Source organism: Ranitomeya imitator, chromosome 4, assembly GCF_032444005.1.
Source record: "Ranitomeya imitator isolate aRanImi1 chromosome 4, aRanImi1.pri, whole genome shotgun sequence".
NCBI classification, from domain to species: domain Eukaryota; kingdom Metazoa; phylum Chordata; class Amphibia; order Anura; family Dendrobatidae; genus Ranitomeya; species Ranitomeya imitator.
Genome location: NC_091285.1, coordinates 9,762,861 through 9,781,452, shown reverse-complemented (window position 1 = coordinate 9,781,452; position 18,592 = coordinate 9,762,861). Strand labels below are relative to the sequence as shown.

General features: G+C 44.6%; 1 protein-coding gene across 1 annotated transcript in view; it reads right to left on the bottom strand.

Moving 5' to 3' along the window:
* NINJ2 (ninjurin 2) overlaps positions 1-13,798 on the bottom strand; it is a 26,350-nt gene extending 12,552 nt beyond the window's left edge. The window contains exon 1 of the mRNA XM_069762957.1: positions 13,702-13,798. Within this exon, the coding sequence (XP_069619058.1) occupies positions 13,702-13,734 (33 nt within the window). The 5' untranslated portion in view covers positions 13,735-13,798. The remainder of the gene's footprint in view (positions 1-13,701) is intronic.
* Positions 13,799-18,592: the final 4,794 nt, after the last annotated feature.

The window sequence follows — 18,592 nt, the reverse complement described above, 5'->3', positions numbered from 1 at the left end:
TATAACTACTATAATACTGCCCCTATGTACAAGAATATAACTACTATAATACTGCCCCTATGTATAAGAATACAACTACTATAATACTGCACCTATGTACAAGAATATACTATAATACTGCCCCTATGTACAGAATATAACTACTATAACACTGCTCCTATGTACAAGAATATAACTACTATAATACTGCCCCTATGTACAAGAACATAACTACTATAACACTGCTCCTATGTACAAGAATATAACTACTATAATACTGCTCCTATATACAAGAATATAACTACTATAATACTGCCCCTATGTACAGAATATAACTACTATAATACTGCCCCTATGTACAAGAATATAACTACTATAATACTGCCCCTATGTACAAGAATATAACTAATATAATACTGCTCCTATGTACAAGAATATAATTACTATAATACTGCCCCTATGTACAGGAATATAAGTACTATAATACTGCCCCTATGTACAAGAATATAACTACTATAATACTGCTCCTATGTACAAGAATATAACTACTATAATACTCCTATGTACAGGAATATAAGTACTATAATACTGCCCCCTATGTACAAGAATATAACTACTATAATACTGCCCCTATGTACAAGAATACAACTACTATAATACTGCCCCTATGTACAAGAATATACTATAATACTGCCCCTATGTACAGAATATAACTACTATAACACTGCTCCTATGTACAAGAATATAACTACTATAATACTGCCCCCTATGTACAAGAATATAACTACTATAATACTGCCCCTATGTACAAGAATACAACTACTATAATACTGCACCTATGTACAAGAATATACTATAATACTGCCCCTATGTACAGAATATAACTACTATAACACTGCTCCTATGTACAAGAATATAACTACTATAATACTGCCCCTATGTACAAGAATATAACTACTATAACACTGCTCCTATGTACAAGAATATAACTACTATAATACTGCTCCTATATACAAGAATATAACTACTATAATACTGCCCCTATGTACAGAATATAACTACTATAATACTGCCCCTATGTACAAGAATATAACTACTATAATACTGCTCCCTATGTACAAGAATATAACTACTATACTACTGCCCCTATGTACAAGAATATAACTACTATAATACTGCTCCTACGTACAAGAATATAGCTACTATAATTCTGCCCCTATGTACAAGAATATAACTACTATAATATTGCCCATATGTACAAGAATATAACTACTATATTACTGCTCCTATGTACAAGAATATAACTACTATAATACTGCCCCTATGTACAAGACTATAACTACTATAATACTGACCCCTATGTACAAGAATATTACTACTATAATACTGTCCCTATGTACAAGAATATAACTACTATAATACTGCCCCTATGTACAAGACTATAACTACTATAATACTGACCTGTTGTGAATTCTGCTTTTGGGCTCCCTCCGGTGGTTGTAGATGGTAATGCAGTTGTGCCTGGACTGCAGGATTGGACAGGTGTATCTGCTAATTGCAAAGCTGACTGGGGTATTTAGCTTTGCAGGACTCATTAGTCCCTGCCAGTTGTCAATGTTCTATTGCCAGTAATGGTTGTCTGCCTGGCCTCTCCTGCCTGCTGCCATTTCAGCTAAAGATAAGTGTCTTATTCTTTTTTCTTAGGCTCACAGGCTGTGTGTCTATTTTTCAGTGCTGTTCATAGTTTCAATTTTGTTCCAGCTTCGACTGTCCTGTTGTTTTCTCAGTCTGGTTGGATTCGCTGGAGTTACAGATATACTCTCCACACCTTTAGTTAGGTGGTGGAGTTTTTGTATTTTTCTGCGGTGGATATTTTGTAGATTTTGTGCTGACCGCTCAGTATCCTGTACTATACTTTCCTATCTAGGTAGAAGTGCCTCCTTTGCTAAATCTGTTTTCCGCCTGCGTGTGTCTTTTCCTCTCCTACTCACCATCATTATTTGTGGGGGGCTGCCTATACTTTGGGGGTCTACTCTGAGGCAAGTCAGTTTTCCTATTTTCCATCTTTAGGGATATTTAGTCCTCCGGCTGTGTCGAGGTGTCTAGGTCTGATAGGCACACCCCACGGCTACTTCTAGTGTCTGTGATAAGTTCAGGGTTAGCGGTCTGTATAGTTACCACTACTCCAGCGAAGGTCTTTTCATGTTGTTCCAAGGCCGCCTGATCATAACACTGACCCCTATGTACAAGAATATTACTACTATAATACTGCCCCTATGTACAAGAATTATACTACTATAATACAGCTCCTACTGTATGTCCAAGAATATAACTACTATAATACTGCCCCTATGTACAAGAATATAACTACTATAATACTGCCCCTATGTACAAGACTATAACTACTGTAATACTGCTCCTATGTCCAAGAATATAACTACTATAATACTGCTCCTATGTACAAGAATATAACTACTATAATACTGCTCCTACGTACAAGAATATAACTACTATAATACTGCCTCTATATATAAGAATATAACTACTATAATACTGCCCCTATGTGCAAGACTATAACTACTATAATACTGCGAAAAATCAAATGATAACCTTTGACAATTATGACGCATGTATATTAATTCTACTAGCCATCAGTGGCAACTACATAAAGCGTCTACAATAATGGAAAATATATACGTGTTCAACGCTATATACTTAAAATCATATAGGAAAGAAATGCGTATACTGAACATTTACAAAAACAATCTTTATTATAAGTAAAACACAAGGGATATGGTCCCCATCACATACATAATACAGGAAAAAGAGACACACACCTGGTAGCCATATGTGTGTAGCGTTGGTGAGCCAACAAAAAATAGGAGGCACCCCTCTGAGTATATAACACAAAAAAAGGGGACTGGGACTGGACTACCACGTATAATATAAAGGTAGTGATAGCCACACCAATAGTACAAAATACAGGTAATACTAACGTCTATTGTAATCAAAAGGCCACTATGGCCAAAGGAATCACCAAGTACCAACAGGCAAGTTGGCGACAGTTAAATAAACGTATAGGCCAGACAATAGTGAAAATACCTTACCCAAACACTCAGAGGATGGTGCCACGACCCCTACGCGCGTTTCGGCGGCGTGCCTTCGTCAGGGGGAGTCACTCCCCCTGACGAAGGCACGCCGCCGAAACGCGCGTAGGGGTCGTGGCACCATCCTCTGAGTGCCGAAACGCGCGTAGGGGTCGTGGCACCATCCTCTGAGTGTTTGGGTAAGGTATTTTCACTATTGTCTGGCCTATACGTTTACTTAACTGTCGCCAACTTGCCTGTTGGTACTTGGTGATTCCTTTGGCCATAGTGGCCTTTTGATTACAATAGACGTTAGTATTACCTGTATTTTGTACTATTGGTGTGGCTATCACTACCTTTATATTATACGTGGTAGTCCAGTCCCAGTCCCCTTTTTTTGTGTTATATACTCAGAGGGGTGCCTCCTATTTTTTGTTGGCTCACCAACGCTACACACATATGGCTACCAGGTGTGTGTCTCTTTTTCCTGTATTATGTATGTGATGGGGACCATATCCCTTGTGTTTTACTTATAATAAAGATTGTTTTTGTAAATGTTCAGTATACGCATTTCTTTCCTACTATAATACTGCCCCTATGTACAAGAATATAACTACTATAATACTGCCCCTATGTACAAGACTATAACTACTGTAATACTGCCCCTATGTTCAAGAATATAACTACTATAATACTGCCCCTATGTACAAGAATATAACTACTATAATACTGCCCCTATGTACAAGAATATAACTACTATAATACTGCCCCTATGTACAAGAATATAACTACTATAATACTGCTCCTATGTACAAGAATATAACTACTATAATACTGCTCCTATGTACAAGAATATAACTACTATAATACTGCTCCTATGTACAAGAATATAACTACTATAATACTGCTCCTATATACAAGAATATAACTACTATAATACTGCCCCTATGTACAAGAATATAACTACTATAATACTGCTCCTATGTACAAGAATATAACTACTATAATACTGCCCCTATGTACAAGAATATAACTGCTATAATACTGCCCCTATGTACAAGAATATAACTACTATAATACTGCCCCTATGTACAAGAATATAACTACTATAATACTGCCCCTATGTACAAGAATATAACTGCTATAATACTGCCCCTATGTACAAGAATATAACTACTATAATACTGCCCCTATGTACAAGAATATAACTACTATAATACTGCCCCTATGTACAAGACTATAACTACTGTAATACTGCCCCTATGTTCAAGAATATAACTACTATAATACTGCCCCTATGTACAAGAATATAACTACTATAATACTGCCCCTATGTACAAGAATATAACTACTATAATACTGCCCCTATGTACAAGAATATAACTACTATAATACTGCTCCTATGTACAAGAATATAACTACTATAATACTGCTCCTATGTACAAGACTATAACTACTATAATACTGCTCCTATGTACAAGAATATAACTGCTATAATACTGCACAGAGGGGAGAGTTCATGGATCGCTAGTACACAGGTAAATACTGTGACATGAGCAGTGATGGATCCTGATTACTCTGACTACTTGACTACTGTACCCTCCTGCTCTGTGGCCTCCCCTCTAACACTCTCGCACCCCTCCAATCTATTCTAAACTCAGCTGCCCGACTAATCCACCTGTCCCCCCGCTATTCCCCGGCCTCTCCCCTCTGTCAATCCCTTCACTGGCTCCCCATTGCCCAGAGACTCCACTACAAAACCTAACCATGGCGTACAAAGCCATCCACAACCTGTCTCCTCCATACATCTGTGACCTCGTCTCCCGGTACTTACCTACACGCAACCTCCGATCCTCACAAGATCTCCTTCTCTACTCCCCTCTTATCTCCTCTTTCCACAATCGTATACAAGATTTCTCCCGTGCTTCCCCTATACTCTGGAACCCTCTACCACAACATATCAGACTCTCACCTACCATCGAAACCTTCAAAAAGAGCCTGAAGACCCACCTCTTCAGACAAGCCTGCAACCTGCAGCTACCACCGATCGACCAAACCGCTGCATGACCAGCTCTATCCTCACCTACTGTATCCTCACCCATCACTTGTAGATTGTGAGCCCTCGCGGGCAGGGTCCTCTCTCCTCCTGTATCCTCACCCATCACTTGTAGATTGTGAGCTCTCGCGGGCAGGGTCCTCTCTCCTCCTGTACCAGTTATGACTTGTATTGTTTAAGATTATTGTACTTGTTTTCATTATGTATACCCCTCCTCACATGTAAAGCGCCATGGAATAAATGGCGCTATAACAATAAATAATAATAATAATAATAATCTGATCAGAGATACTGGACGGCTGCCAGGAGGGGGCGCGGTGCGGAGTCATCAATCACAGACTAATTACTATGATAACTGTGATATTAATACTGGGATCTGTCCGCACAGGTACAATCCCCTCTAGTGTCTGCTCCACATGTAGCAGCATCTTCTGTAAACAGTGATTAGGACACAGATATATGGCAACACAATTGACATATAGAGGAATCAAAGTGCAGTATACATAAGTCTGCTACACAAAGCTCACACAGTGCCATACAGTGCTCACATAGTGCCATACAGTGCTCACATAGTGCCATACAGTGCTCACATAGTGCCATACAGAGCTCACATAGTGCCATACAGAGCTCACATAGTGCCATACAGTGCTCACATAGTACTACACAGAGCTCACATAGTGCCATACAGAGCTCACATAGTGCCATACAGAGCTCACATAGTACTACACAGAGCTCACATAGTGCCATACAGAGCTCACATAGTACTACACAGAGCTCACATAGTGCCATACAGAGCTCACATAGTACTACACAGAGCTCACATAGTGCCATACAGAGCTCACATAGTGCCATACAGAGCTCACATAGTACTACACAGAGCTCACATAGTGCCATACAGTGCTCACATAGTGCCATACAGTGCTCACATAGTGCTACAGAGAGCTCACATAGTGCCATACAGTGCTCACATAGTGCTACACAAAGCTCACATAGTGCCATACAGTGCTCACATAGTGCCATACAGAGCTCATATAGTACTACACAGAGCTCACATAGTGCCATACAGTGCTCACATAGTGCTACAGAGAGCTCACATAGTGCCATACAGTGCTCACATAGTGCTACACAGAGCTCACATAGTGCCATACAGTGCTCACATAGTGCCATACAGTGCTCACATAGTGCTACAGAGAGCTCACATAGTGCCATACAGTGCTCACATAGTGCTACACAGAGCTCACATAGTGCCATACAGAGCTCACATAGTGCCATACAGTGCTTACATAGTGCCATATAGAGCTCACATAGTGCCATACAGTGCTCACATAGTGCCATACAGAGCTCACATAGTGCCATACAGAGCTCACATAGTACTACACAGAGCTCACATAGTGCCATACAGTGCTCACATAGTGCTACAGAGAGCTCACATAGTGCCATACAGTGCTCACATAGTGCTACACAGAGCTCACATAGTGCCATACAGTGCTCACATAGTGCCATACAGTTCTCACATAGTGCCATACAGAGCTCATATTGTGCCATACAGAGCTCACATAGTGCCACACAGTGCTCGCATAGTGCCATACAGTGCTCACATAGTGCCATACAGAGCTCACATAGTGCTATACAGTGCTTACATAGTGCCATACAGTGCTAACATAGTGCCATACAGAGCTCACATAGTGCCATACAGAGCTCACATAGTGCCATACAGAGCTAACATAGTGCCATACAGAGCTCACATAGTACTACACAGAGCTCACATAGTGCCATACAGTGCTCACATAGTGCTACAGAGAGCTCACATAGTGCCATACAGTGCTCACATAGTGCTACACAGAGCTCACATAGTGCCATACAGTGCTCACATAGTGCTACACAGAGCTCACATAGTGTCATACAGTGCTCACATAGTGCTACAGAGAGCTCACATAGTGCCATACAGTGCTCACATAGTGCTACACAGAGCTCACATAGTGCCATACAGAGCTCACATAGTGCCATACAGTGCTTACATAGTGCCATACAGAGCTCACATAGTGCCATACAGTGCTCACATAGTGCCATACAGAGCTCACATAGTACTACACAGAGCTCACATAGTGCCATACAGTGCTCACATAGTGCTACAGAGAGCTCACATAGTGCCATACAGTGCTCACATAGTGCTACACAGAGCTCACATAGTGCCATACAGTGCTCACATAGTGCCATACAGTTCTCACATAGTGCCATACAGAGCTCATATTGTGCCATACAGAGCTCACATAGTGCCACACAGTGCTCGCATAGTGCCATACAGTGCTCACATAGTGCCATACAGAGCTCACATAGTGCTATACAGTGCTTACATAGTGCCATACAGTGCTAACATAGTGCCATACAGAGCTCACATAGTGCCATACAGAGCTCACATAGTGCCATGCAGAGCTAACATAGTGCCATACAGAGCTCACATAGTGCCATACAGTGCTTACATAGTGCCATACAGTGCTCACATAGTGCCATACAGTGCTTACATAGTGCCATACAGTGCTTACATAGTGCCATACAGTGCTAACAGTGCCATATAGTGCTCACATAGTGCCATACAGTGCTCACATAGTGCCATACAGAGCTCACATAGTGCCATACAGTGCTTACATAGTGCCATACAGTGCTAACATAGTGCCATACCAAGGTCACATAGTGCCATTCAGTGCTCACAGAGTGCCATACAGTGCTCACATAGTGCCATACAGAGCTCACATGGTGCCATACAGTGCTCACATAGTGCCATACAGTGCTCATATAGTGCCATACAGAGCTCACATAGTGCCATACAGTGCTCACATAGTGCCATATAGAGCTCACATAGTGCCATACAGTGCTTACATAGTACCATACAGAGCTCACATAGTGCCATGCAGAGCTCACATAGTGCCATACAGTGTTCACATAGTGCCATACAGTGTTCACATAGTACCATACAGAGCTCACATAGTGCCATACAGAGCTCACATAGTGCAATACAGTGTTCACATAGTGCTATACAATGCTCACATACTGCTATACAGTGCTCACATTGTGCCATACATTGCTCACATAGTGCCATACAGTGCTCACATAGTGCTATACAATGCTCACATACTGCCATACAGAGCTCACATTGTGCGATATATTGCTCACATAGTGCCATACAAAGCTCACATAGTGCCATACAGAGCTCACATAGTGCCATGCAGTGCTTACATAGTGCCATACAGAGCTCACATAGTGCCATACAGTGTTCACATAGTGCCATACAGAGCTCACATAGTGCCATACAGTTCTCACATAGTGCCATACAGAGCTCACATAGTGCCATACAGTGCTTACATAGTACCATACAGAGCTCACATAGTGCCATACAGTGCTTACATAGTACCATACAGAGCTCACATAGTGCCATACAGTGCTCACATAGTGCCATACAGAGCTCACATAGTGCCATACAGTGCTCACATAGTGCCATACAGAGCTCACATAGTGCCATACAGAGCTAACATAGTGCCATACAGAGCTCACATAGTGCCATACAGTGCTTACATAGTGCCATACAGAGCTCACATAGTGCCATACAGAGCTCACATAGTGCCATACAGTGCTCACATAGTGCCATACAGAGCTCACATAGTGCCATTTAGTGCTTACATAGTACCATACAGAGCTCACATAGTGCCATGCAGAGCTCACATAGTGCCATACAGAGCTCACATAGTGCCATACAGTGCTTACATAGTGCCATACAGTGCTAACAGTGCCATATAGTGCTCACATAGTGCCATACAGTGCTCACATAGTGCCATACAGAGCTCACATAGTGCCATACAGTGCTTACATAGTGCCATACAGTGCTAACATAGTGCCATACCAAGGTCACATAGTGCCATTCAGTGCTCACAGAGTGCCATACAGTGCTCACATAGTGCCATACAGAGCTCACATAGTGCCATACAGTGCTCACATAGTGCCATACAGTGCTCATATAGTGCCATACAGAGCTCACATAATGCCATACAGTGCTCACATACTGCCATACAGAGCTCATATTGTGCCATATATTGCTCACATAGTGCCATACAGTGCTCACATAGTGCCATACAGTGCTTACATAGTACCATACAGAGCTCACATAGTGCCATGCAGAGCTCACATAGTGCTATACAGTGTTCACATAGTGCCATACAGAGCTCACATAGTGCAATACAGTGTTCACATAGTGCTATACAATGCTCACATACTGCCATACAGTGCTCACATTGTGCCATACATTGCTCACATAGTGCCATACAGTGCTCACATAGTGCTATACAATGCTCACATACTACCATACAGAGCTCACATTGTGCCATACAAAGCTCACATAGTGCCATACAGAGCTCACATAGTGCCATGCAGTGCTTACATAGTGCCATACAGAGCTCACATAGTGCCATACAGAGCTCACATAGTGCCATACAGTGGTTACATAGTGCTATACAGAGCTCACATAGTGCCATACAGTGCTTACATAGTACCATACAGAGCTCACATAGTGCCATACAGTGCTTACATAGTACCATACAGAGCTCACATAGTGCCATACAGTGCTCACATAGTGCCATACAGTGCTCACATAGTGCCATACAGAGCTCATATAGTGCCATACAGAGCTCACATAGTGCCATACAGTGCTCACATAGTGCCATACAGAGCTCACATAGTGCCATACAGAGCTAACATAGTGCCATACAGAGCTCACATAGTGCCATACAGTGCTTACATAGTGCCATACAGAGCTCACATAGTGCCATACAGAGCTCACATAGTGCCATACAGTGCTCATATAGTGCCATACAGAGCTCACATAGTGCCATTTAGTGCTTACATAGTACCATACAGAGCTCACATAGTGCCATGCAGAGCTCACATAGTGCCATACAGTGCTCACATAGTGCCATACAGAGCTCACATAGTGCCATACAGAGCTAACATAGTGCCATACAGAGCTCACATAGTGCCATACAGTGCTTACATAGTGCCATACAGAGCTCACATAGTACCATACAGAGCTCACATAGTGCCATGCAGAGCTCACATAATGCCATACAGAGCTCACATAGTGCCATACAGTGCTAACATAGTGCCATACAGTGCTCACATAGTGCCAGTGTTCACATAGTGCCATACAGTGCTTACATAGTGCCATACAGTGCTAACATAGTGCCATACCAAGCTCACATAGTGCCATACAGTGCTCACATAGTGCCATACAGAGCTCACATAGTGCCATACAGTGCTCACAGTGCCATACAGTGCTCATATAGTGCCATACAGAGCTCACATAATGCCATACAGTGCTCACATACTGCCATACAGAGCTCATATTGTGCCATATATTGCTCACATAATGCCATACAGTGCTCACATAGTGCCATATAGAGCTCACATAGTGCCATACAGTGCTTACATAGTGCCATACAGTGTTCACATAGTGCCATGCAGAGCTCACATAGTGCCATACAGTGTTCACATAGTGCCATATAGAGCTCACATAGTGCCATACAGTGTTCACATAGTGCCATACAGTGTTCACATAGTACCATACAGAGCTCACATAGTGCAATACAGTGTTCACATAGTGCTATACAATGCTCACATACTGCCATACAGAGCTCACATTGTGCCATACATTGCTCAAATAGTGCCATACAGTGCTCACATAGTGCTATACAATGCTCACATACTGCCATACAGAGCTCACATTGTGCCATATATTGCTCACATAGTGCCATACAGAGCTCACATAGTGCAATACAGTGTTCACATAGTGCTATACAATGCTCACATACTGCCATACAGAGCTCACATTGTGCCATACATTGCTCACATAGTGCCATACAGTGCTCACATAGTGCTATGCAATGCTCACATAGTGCCATACAGAGCTCACATTGTGCCATATATTGCTCACATAGTGCCATACAGAGCTCACATAGTGCCATGCAGTGCTTACATAGTGCCATACAGAGCTCACATAGTGCCATACAGTGCTCACATAGTGCCATACAGAGCTCACATAGTGCCATGCAGTGCTTACATAGTGCCATACAGAGCTTACATAGTGCCATACAGTGCTCACATAGTGCCATACAGAGCTCACATAGTGCCATACAGAGCTCACATAGTGCCATGTAGTGCTTACATAGTACCATACAGAGCTCACATAGTGCCATGCAGAGCTCACATAGTGCCATACAGTGCTCACATAGTGCCATACAGTGCTAACATAGTGCCATACAGTGCTCACAGAGTGCCATACAGTGGTCACATAGTGCTATGCAGTGCTTACATAGTGCCATACAGTGCTCATAGTGCCATACAGTGCTCGCAGTGTCATACAGTGCTCACATAGTGCTATAGAGAACTCACATAGTGCTAACCAGAGCTCGCATAGTGCCATACAGTGCTCACAGTGCCATACAGTGCTCACATAGTGCCATACAGTGCTCACAGTGCCATACAGTGCTCGCACAGTGTCATACAGAGCTCACATAGTGCTATACAGAGCTCACATAGTGCCCCCCAGCCTTCACTGTACCAGAGATACTGAGCCCCCGATCTTCACTGGACCAGACCTACTGAGCTCCTGACCTTCTCAGGACTGGAGATAATAAGCCCCCTGACCTTCTCAGGACTGGAGATACTGAGCCCCTTGACCTTCACAAGACTGGAGATACTGAACCCCCTGAACTTCACAGGACCGGAAATACTGAGTTTCCCCTGACCTTCACAAGACTGGAGATACTGAGCCCCTGACCTTCACCAGACTGGAGATACTGAGCCCCCGACCTTCACTGGACCGGACGAAGATACTGAGCCTCCGACTTTCAACGGACCGGAGACACCGAGACTCCGACCTTCACCAGACCGGAGATACTGAGCCCCTGACCTTCACCGGACCGAAGATACTGAGCCTCCGACCTTTAATGGACCGGAGATACTAAGCCCCTGACCTTGACCGGACCGAATTAAGATACTGAGCCTCCAACTTTCAACGGACCAGAGACACTGAGCCCCCGACCATTACCTGACCGGAGATACTGAGCCCCTGACCTTTAATGGACCGGAGATACTGAGCCACCGACCTTCACCGGACCTGAAATACTGAGTCCCTGACCTTCACAGGACTGGAGATACTGAGCCCCTGACCTTCACTGGACTGGAGATACTGAGCCCCTGACCTTCACTGGACTGGAGATACTGAGCCCCTGACCTTCACTGGACTGGAGATACTGAGCCCCTTACCTTCACAGGACTGGAGATAGGGAGCCCCCGACCTTCACTGGACTGGAGATACTGAGCCCCTAACCTTCACAAGACTGGAGATAGGGAGCCCCTGAACTTCACAGGACTGGAGATAGGGAGCCCCTGACCTTCACAGGACTGGAGATGCTGAGCCCCTGAGGGGTTTTGTCCAGAGGTATCTATCCGAGGGGCTGTAGAACTCAAAACTTTTCAGCCTGAGTGATGTCACAGTCTCTCATTTCCCATATTAAATCTCAGGTCTAAAAATAGGTCTATATTCCGGGTGGGTTCTTGGGGGCACAACACATCATCTCTCTTGAATGGGAGGTCATTGATAATAGGACCCCTAAACGTTCACGAACCTCGGATTACTCTTTTCATTGGGACTCTTCTGAGTCTTCAAATGGTAGTCCACATTGGCCGGGATTTTCTCATTAGGCCGGCCACTGAGGAACTAGATGATACCAAGAGATCCCTCCGCAATCACATCCCACTATCCCAAAGAGTCCAGAACTGGGACTCTTTTCAGAAGGTCTTCTGGAAGTGTAGTTGTGGGGGTGCAGAGGTTGGACTTGTACCCAAACCTATGGGGCCCAATAATGCCCAGAATCTTCAAGTTATATATCGGCTTGTCTCAGAGGAATTTTTTGGACTCCTTTAAGACCCTTAATGAGAGACTCCCTACTAAAACTTGTTTTAGGATCCTTTATTGGGAAACTTTTGGCTGTTCTTTTATAAAGTTTTTGGAATAGAGGGAGAACATAGTCAGAATCCTTAAACTTTTGAGTTTTTAACTAGGGGTCTGCATCTCTCCTTGAAGGACCGTGAATTAAAGGCTTAGTGTTATCTTTGATGAGCTGTAAGTGGAGCAAGGGTCCCAACTGCCCACTACTGAGGGGATGTCTCTTCTTTATGAGTCCAATACAAGGTAGAAGAAGCTCTTCCGGTCCTTGACTACGTACTTAGCTCTCACTTTTGGAGGGTCCAGGGTTTCCTTTTCTGGTGAATTTAAGCATTCTTAACCGCTATTTGTCTAGAACTTGGGCTCTAGTCTTGGGCTCCGGATATTTGGGGGGTGACGTTCGTGCCCATCGTTGTCCGGGGCCGTGTCGGGGCCTCCTTGATGGTACAGTATGAACCTGTTGCTATTATGTAACTAATTTCTTTCCCAGATCTGATACATTCTACACCAATTTTATTATTATTATACACCAATGTCCCAAATACCGGGGTCGGGGTGGAAAGAGTCGCTCCCTCTTGTGTACTCACCTCCATGCTGATTCTCTCCCCCTCGGTGCCCATTCTCTGTGCTTCGGTGGATACGTTCTACTTCTGCTGCTGTGGTGGCTGCAGTCGGAGGCGGGGGGCCGATCTCTGGGCGTGGGCACAGCTGGATGCACACATGTGCCATTGATCCAGCTGGACTGGGGCGCAATCCACGGAGCAGGAAGAGCACAGATTCCTCATTGTGCGTGCGGCCAGATATTTAACACGTTCCCCGCAAGTGTCAGCCGAGAACGTGGATATGACTACAACTCCCAGCAATCCCTGACCATAAAGAAGGTTGGGAGTTGTAGTGTTAAATTTTCTAGGGCCGCTGAAAAGTGGTGGTGATGATGGGAATTGTAGTTGTATAATTAAGGCAGAATTGATGTGCACATTGTTACTCTCAAGGTTTGCAACTACTACTCCCAGCATGCTCCAAAACAGGTCAACGATGAAAAAACAATTGAGGCCAATTGGAGGATCTTTCTGTGACGGGTCCGTACTCGGCTCACGGTAATATGAGCAGGACCCTGGAAATGCTAAATATGGTGTCAGCAAGAATGTGGCGCCCATGTGACAGAGGCCGCGGAGCGCTGCTCTGGAGGATGAGGGGACGGTGCCCTTCTGCCTATAATGAGTAGATCCACTGCCGAGATACAGCAGACTGGATGGTACCGCAGGGGATTCGGTGTAGATGGACAGTGGCCTTCAGAGCCAGAGCTGGGAGAAACGGGGTGACCCTGAGAGATGAAAAGGCGCCTGAGATAGAAGGTCACGTAATTGTCACTGTGTGCCTAAAGGTACCTTCACACATAACGATATTGTTAACGATATCGTTGCTATTTGTGACGTAGCAACGATATCGTTAATGAAATCGTTATGTGTGACAGCGACCAACGATCAGGCCCCTGCTGGGAGATCGTTGGTCGCTGAATAAAGTCCAGAAAGGTACCGTCACACTAGACGATATCGCTAGCGATCCGTGACGTTGCAGCGTCCTCGCTAGCGATATCGTCCAGTGTGACAGGCAGCAGCGATCAGGCCCCTGCTGGGAGATCGCTGGTCGGGGAAGAAAGTCCAGAACTTTATTTCGTCGCTGGACTCCCCGCAGACATCGCTGAATCGGTGTGTGTGACACCGATTCAGCGATGTCTTCACTGGTAACCAGGGTAAACATCGAGTTAATAAGCGCAGGGCCGCGCTTAGTAACCCGATGTTTACCCTGGTTACCAGCGTAAAAAAACAAACAGTACATACTTACATTCAGCTGTCTGTCCCTTGCCGTCTGTTTGCTGCACTGACTGCTGGCCGCAAAGTGAAAGCACAGCACAGCGGTGAGTCACACAGCGGTGACTCACCGCTGTGGCTGTGCTCTGCTTTCACTTTGCGGCCAGCAGTCAGTGCAGCAAACAGACGGCAAGGGACAGACAGCTGAATGTAAGTATGTACTGTTTGTTTTTTTACGCTGGTAACCAGGGTAAACATCGGGTTACTAAGCGCGGCCCTGCGCCTAGTTACCCGATGTTTACCCTGGTTACCGGGGACCTCGGGATCGTTGGTCGCTGGAGAGCGGTCTGTGTGACAGCTCCCCAGCGACCAAACAGCGACGCTGCAGCGATCCGGATCGTTGTCGGTATCGCTGCAGCGTCGCTAAGTGTGACGGTACCTGAACTTTATTTCGTCGCTGGACTCCCTGGAGACATCGCTGGATCGGCGTGTGTGACACCGATCCAGCGATGTCTTCACTGGTAACCAGGGTAAACATCGGGTAACTAAGCGCAGGGCCGCGCTTAGTAACCCGATGTTTACCCTGGTTACCATGCTAAAAGTAAAAAAAAACAAACACTACATACTTACCTACCGCCGTCTGTCCTCCAGCGCTGTGCTCTGCACTCCTCCTGTACTGGCTGTGACGTCACCGCTCTGCTTTCCGGCTCCCAGACAGTACAGGAGGAGAGCAGAGAAGCAGAGCGCAGCGCTGGAGGACAGACGGCGGTAGGTAAGTATCTAGTGTTTGTTTTTTTTTACTTTTAGCATGGTATCCAGGGTAAACATCGGGTTACTAAGCGCGGCCCTGCGCTTAGTTACCCGATGTTTACCCTGGTTACCGGCATCGTTGGTCGCTGGAGAGCGGTCTGTGTGACAGCTCTCCAGCGACCAAACAGCGACGCTGCAGCGATCCGGATCGTTGTCGGTATCGCTGCAGCGTCGCTAAATGTGAAGGGGCCTTAAATTGGGAAATAATAGTGCAGATAACGGTGCCCAGAATAGTGTCATAATAACAGTGCCCAAAATGGGGCCATAATAGTGCCCATAACGGTGCCCAGAATAGTGTCATAATAACAGCGCCCAGAATAGTGCCATAATAGTGCCCATAACGGTGCCCAGAATAGTGTCATAATAGTGCCCATAATGGTGCCATGATAGTGTCATAACAGTGCCCATAATATTGTCATAATAGTGCCCAGAATAGTGTCATAATAACAGCGCCCAGAATGGTGCCATAATAGTGCCCATAACGGTGCCCAGAATAGTGTCATAATAACAGCGCCCAGAATGGTGCCATAATAGTGCCCATAACGGTGCCCAGAATAGTGTCATAATAACAGTGCCCAGAATGGTGCCCAGAATAGTGTCATAATAAGAGTGCCCAGAATGGTGTCATATTAGTGCCCATAACGGTGCCCAGAATAGTGTCATAATAAGAGTGCCCAGAATGGTGTCATATTAGTGCCCATAACGGTGCCCAGAATAGTGTCATAATAGTGCCCATAATAGTTTCATAATAGTGCCCAGAATAGTGTCATAATAACAGCGCCCAGAATGGTGCCATAATAGTGCCCATAACGGTGCCCAGAAAAGTGTCATAATAACATTGCCCAGAATGGTGCCCAGAATAGTGTCATAATAAGAGTGCCCAGAATGGTGTCATAATAGTGCCCATAACGGTGCCCAGAATAGTGTCATAATAACAGTGCCCAGAATGGTGTCATAATAGTGCCCATAACGGTGCCCAGAATAGTGTCATAATAGTGCCCATAATAGTGTCATAATAGTGCCCATAATGGTGCCCAGAATAGTGTCATAATAGTGCCCATAATAGTTTCGTAATAGTGCTCATAACGGTGCCCATAGTAGTACCCATAATGGTGCCATGATAGTACTTATAATAGTTCCATAATTCCTATAACAGTTACATAATAACAGAGCCCATAATGGTGCCATAATAGTGCCCCTAAAACTATCATTATAGTGCCCGTAATGGAGCCATGGTAATACCCATAATAGTGCCATAACAGTGACCATAATAGTGTCATAACAATGCCCATAATGGTGTCATAACAGTGCCCATAATGGTGCCACAATAGTACCCATAGTGGTACCTTAAAAGTGCCCATTATAGTGTCATAACAGTGCTGATAATGGTGCCAATGCAGTGCCCATAATAGTAGCATAATAATGTTGCTCATAATGGTGCCATAAAAGTGCACATGTTGCCATAATAGTACCCATAATGGTGGCATAACAGTGCCCATAATCTATAGATATAATTGCCTAAGGGGTACTTCCGTCTGTCTTTCTGTCTGTCGGCAACTTCCGTCACGGAAATCCCGCGTCGCTGATTGGTCTCGCCAGCTGCCTGTCATGGCTGCCGCGACCAATCAGCAACGGTCACAGTCCGATTAGTCGCTCCCTACTCCCCTGAAGTCAGTGCCCGGCGCCCGCATACTCCCCTCCACTCACCACTCACACAGGGTTAATGCCAGCGGTAATGGGCTGCGGGTACCGCACTCTGTAACTGCTGCTATTAACCCTGTGTGACCAAGGTTTTTACTATTGATGCTGCCTATGCAGCATCAATAGTAAAAAGATGTAATGTTAAAAATAATAAAAAAAAAAAAACCCTGCTATTCTCACCCTCCGTAGTCCGCCGAGCCGCTCGCGGCTGCCGCCATCTTCCGTTCCCAGTGATGCATTGCGAAATTACCCAGAAGACTTAGCGGTCTCGCGAGACTGCTAAGTCATCTGGGTAATTTCGCAATGCATCCTGGGAACGGAAGATGGCGGCAGCCGCGTGCATAGGGACAGCTTCGCTGGATCCCAGCGGGTGAGTATACAACTATTTTTTATTTTATTTATATTTTTTTAACACGGATATGTGCCCACACTGCTGTATACTACGTGGGCTGTGTTATATACCGCGTGGGCTGTGTTATATACTATGTGGCCAGTGTTATATACTATGTGGGCAGTGTTATATACTATGTGGGCAGTGTTATATACCGCGTGGGCTGCATTATATACCTCCTGGCTGCTATATACTACGTGGCTGTGCTATATACTACGTGGCCAGTGTTAGATACTATGTGGGCTGTGTTATGTACTGCGTAGCCTGTGCTATACATTACGTGGCCACTGTTATATACTGCATGGTCTGTGTTATATACTACGTCGCCTGTGTTATATACTGGTTGGCTGCTATATACTGCGTGGGCTGTGTTATATACTATTTGGGCTGTGTTATATACTGCGTGGCCTATATTAACGCATCGAGTATTCTACAATATGTATGTATGTATGTAGCAGCCACATAGTATATATCACAGGCCACATAGTATTTGTCTGCTATATACTACATGGCTCCTATATACTACGTGGCCTGTGCTGTTATGAACAGGTGATTCAGAACCACAATGGACCTAGTGGTTAAGAGCACACAAGTGACCTGTTTAGTTACTAAATAGGACGAGCTCTGAGACGTGGGAACTCTGCTGACCGCAATCCCTGATCCTATCATACCACACTAAAGGTAGCCGTGGAGCGCTCCTGACCAGAACCTAGGCGCCTCGTCACAGCCTGAGAAACTAAACTCACATCCACCAGAGGAAGCTCA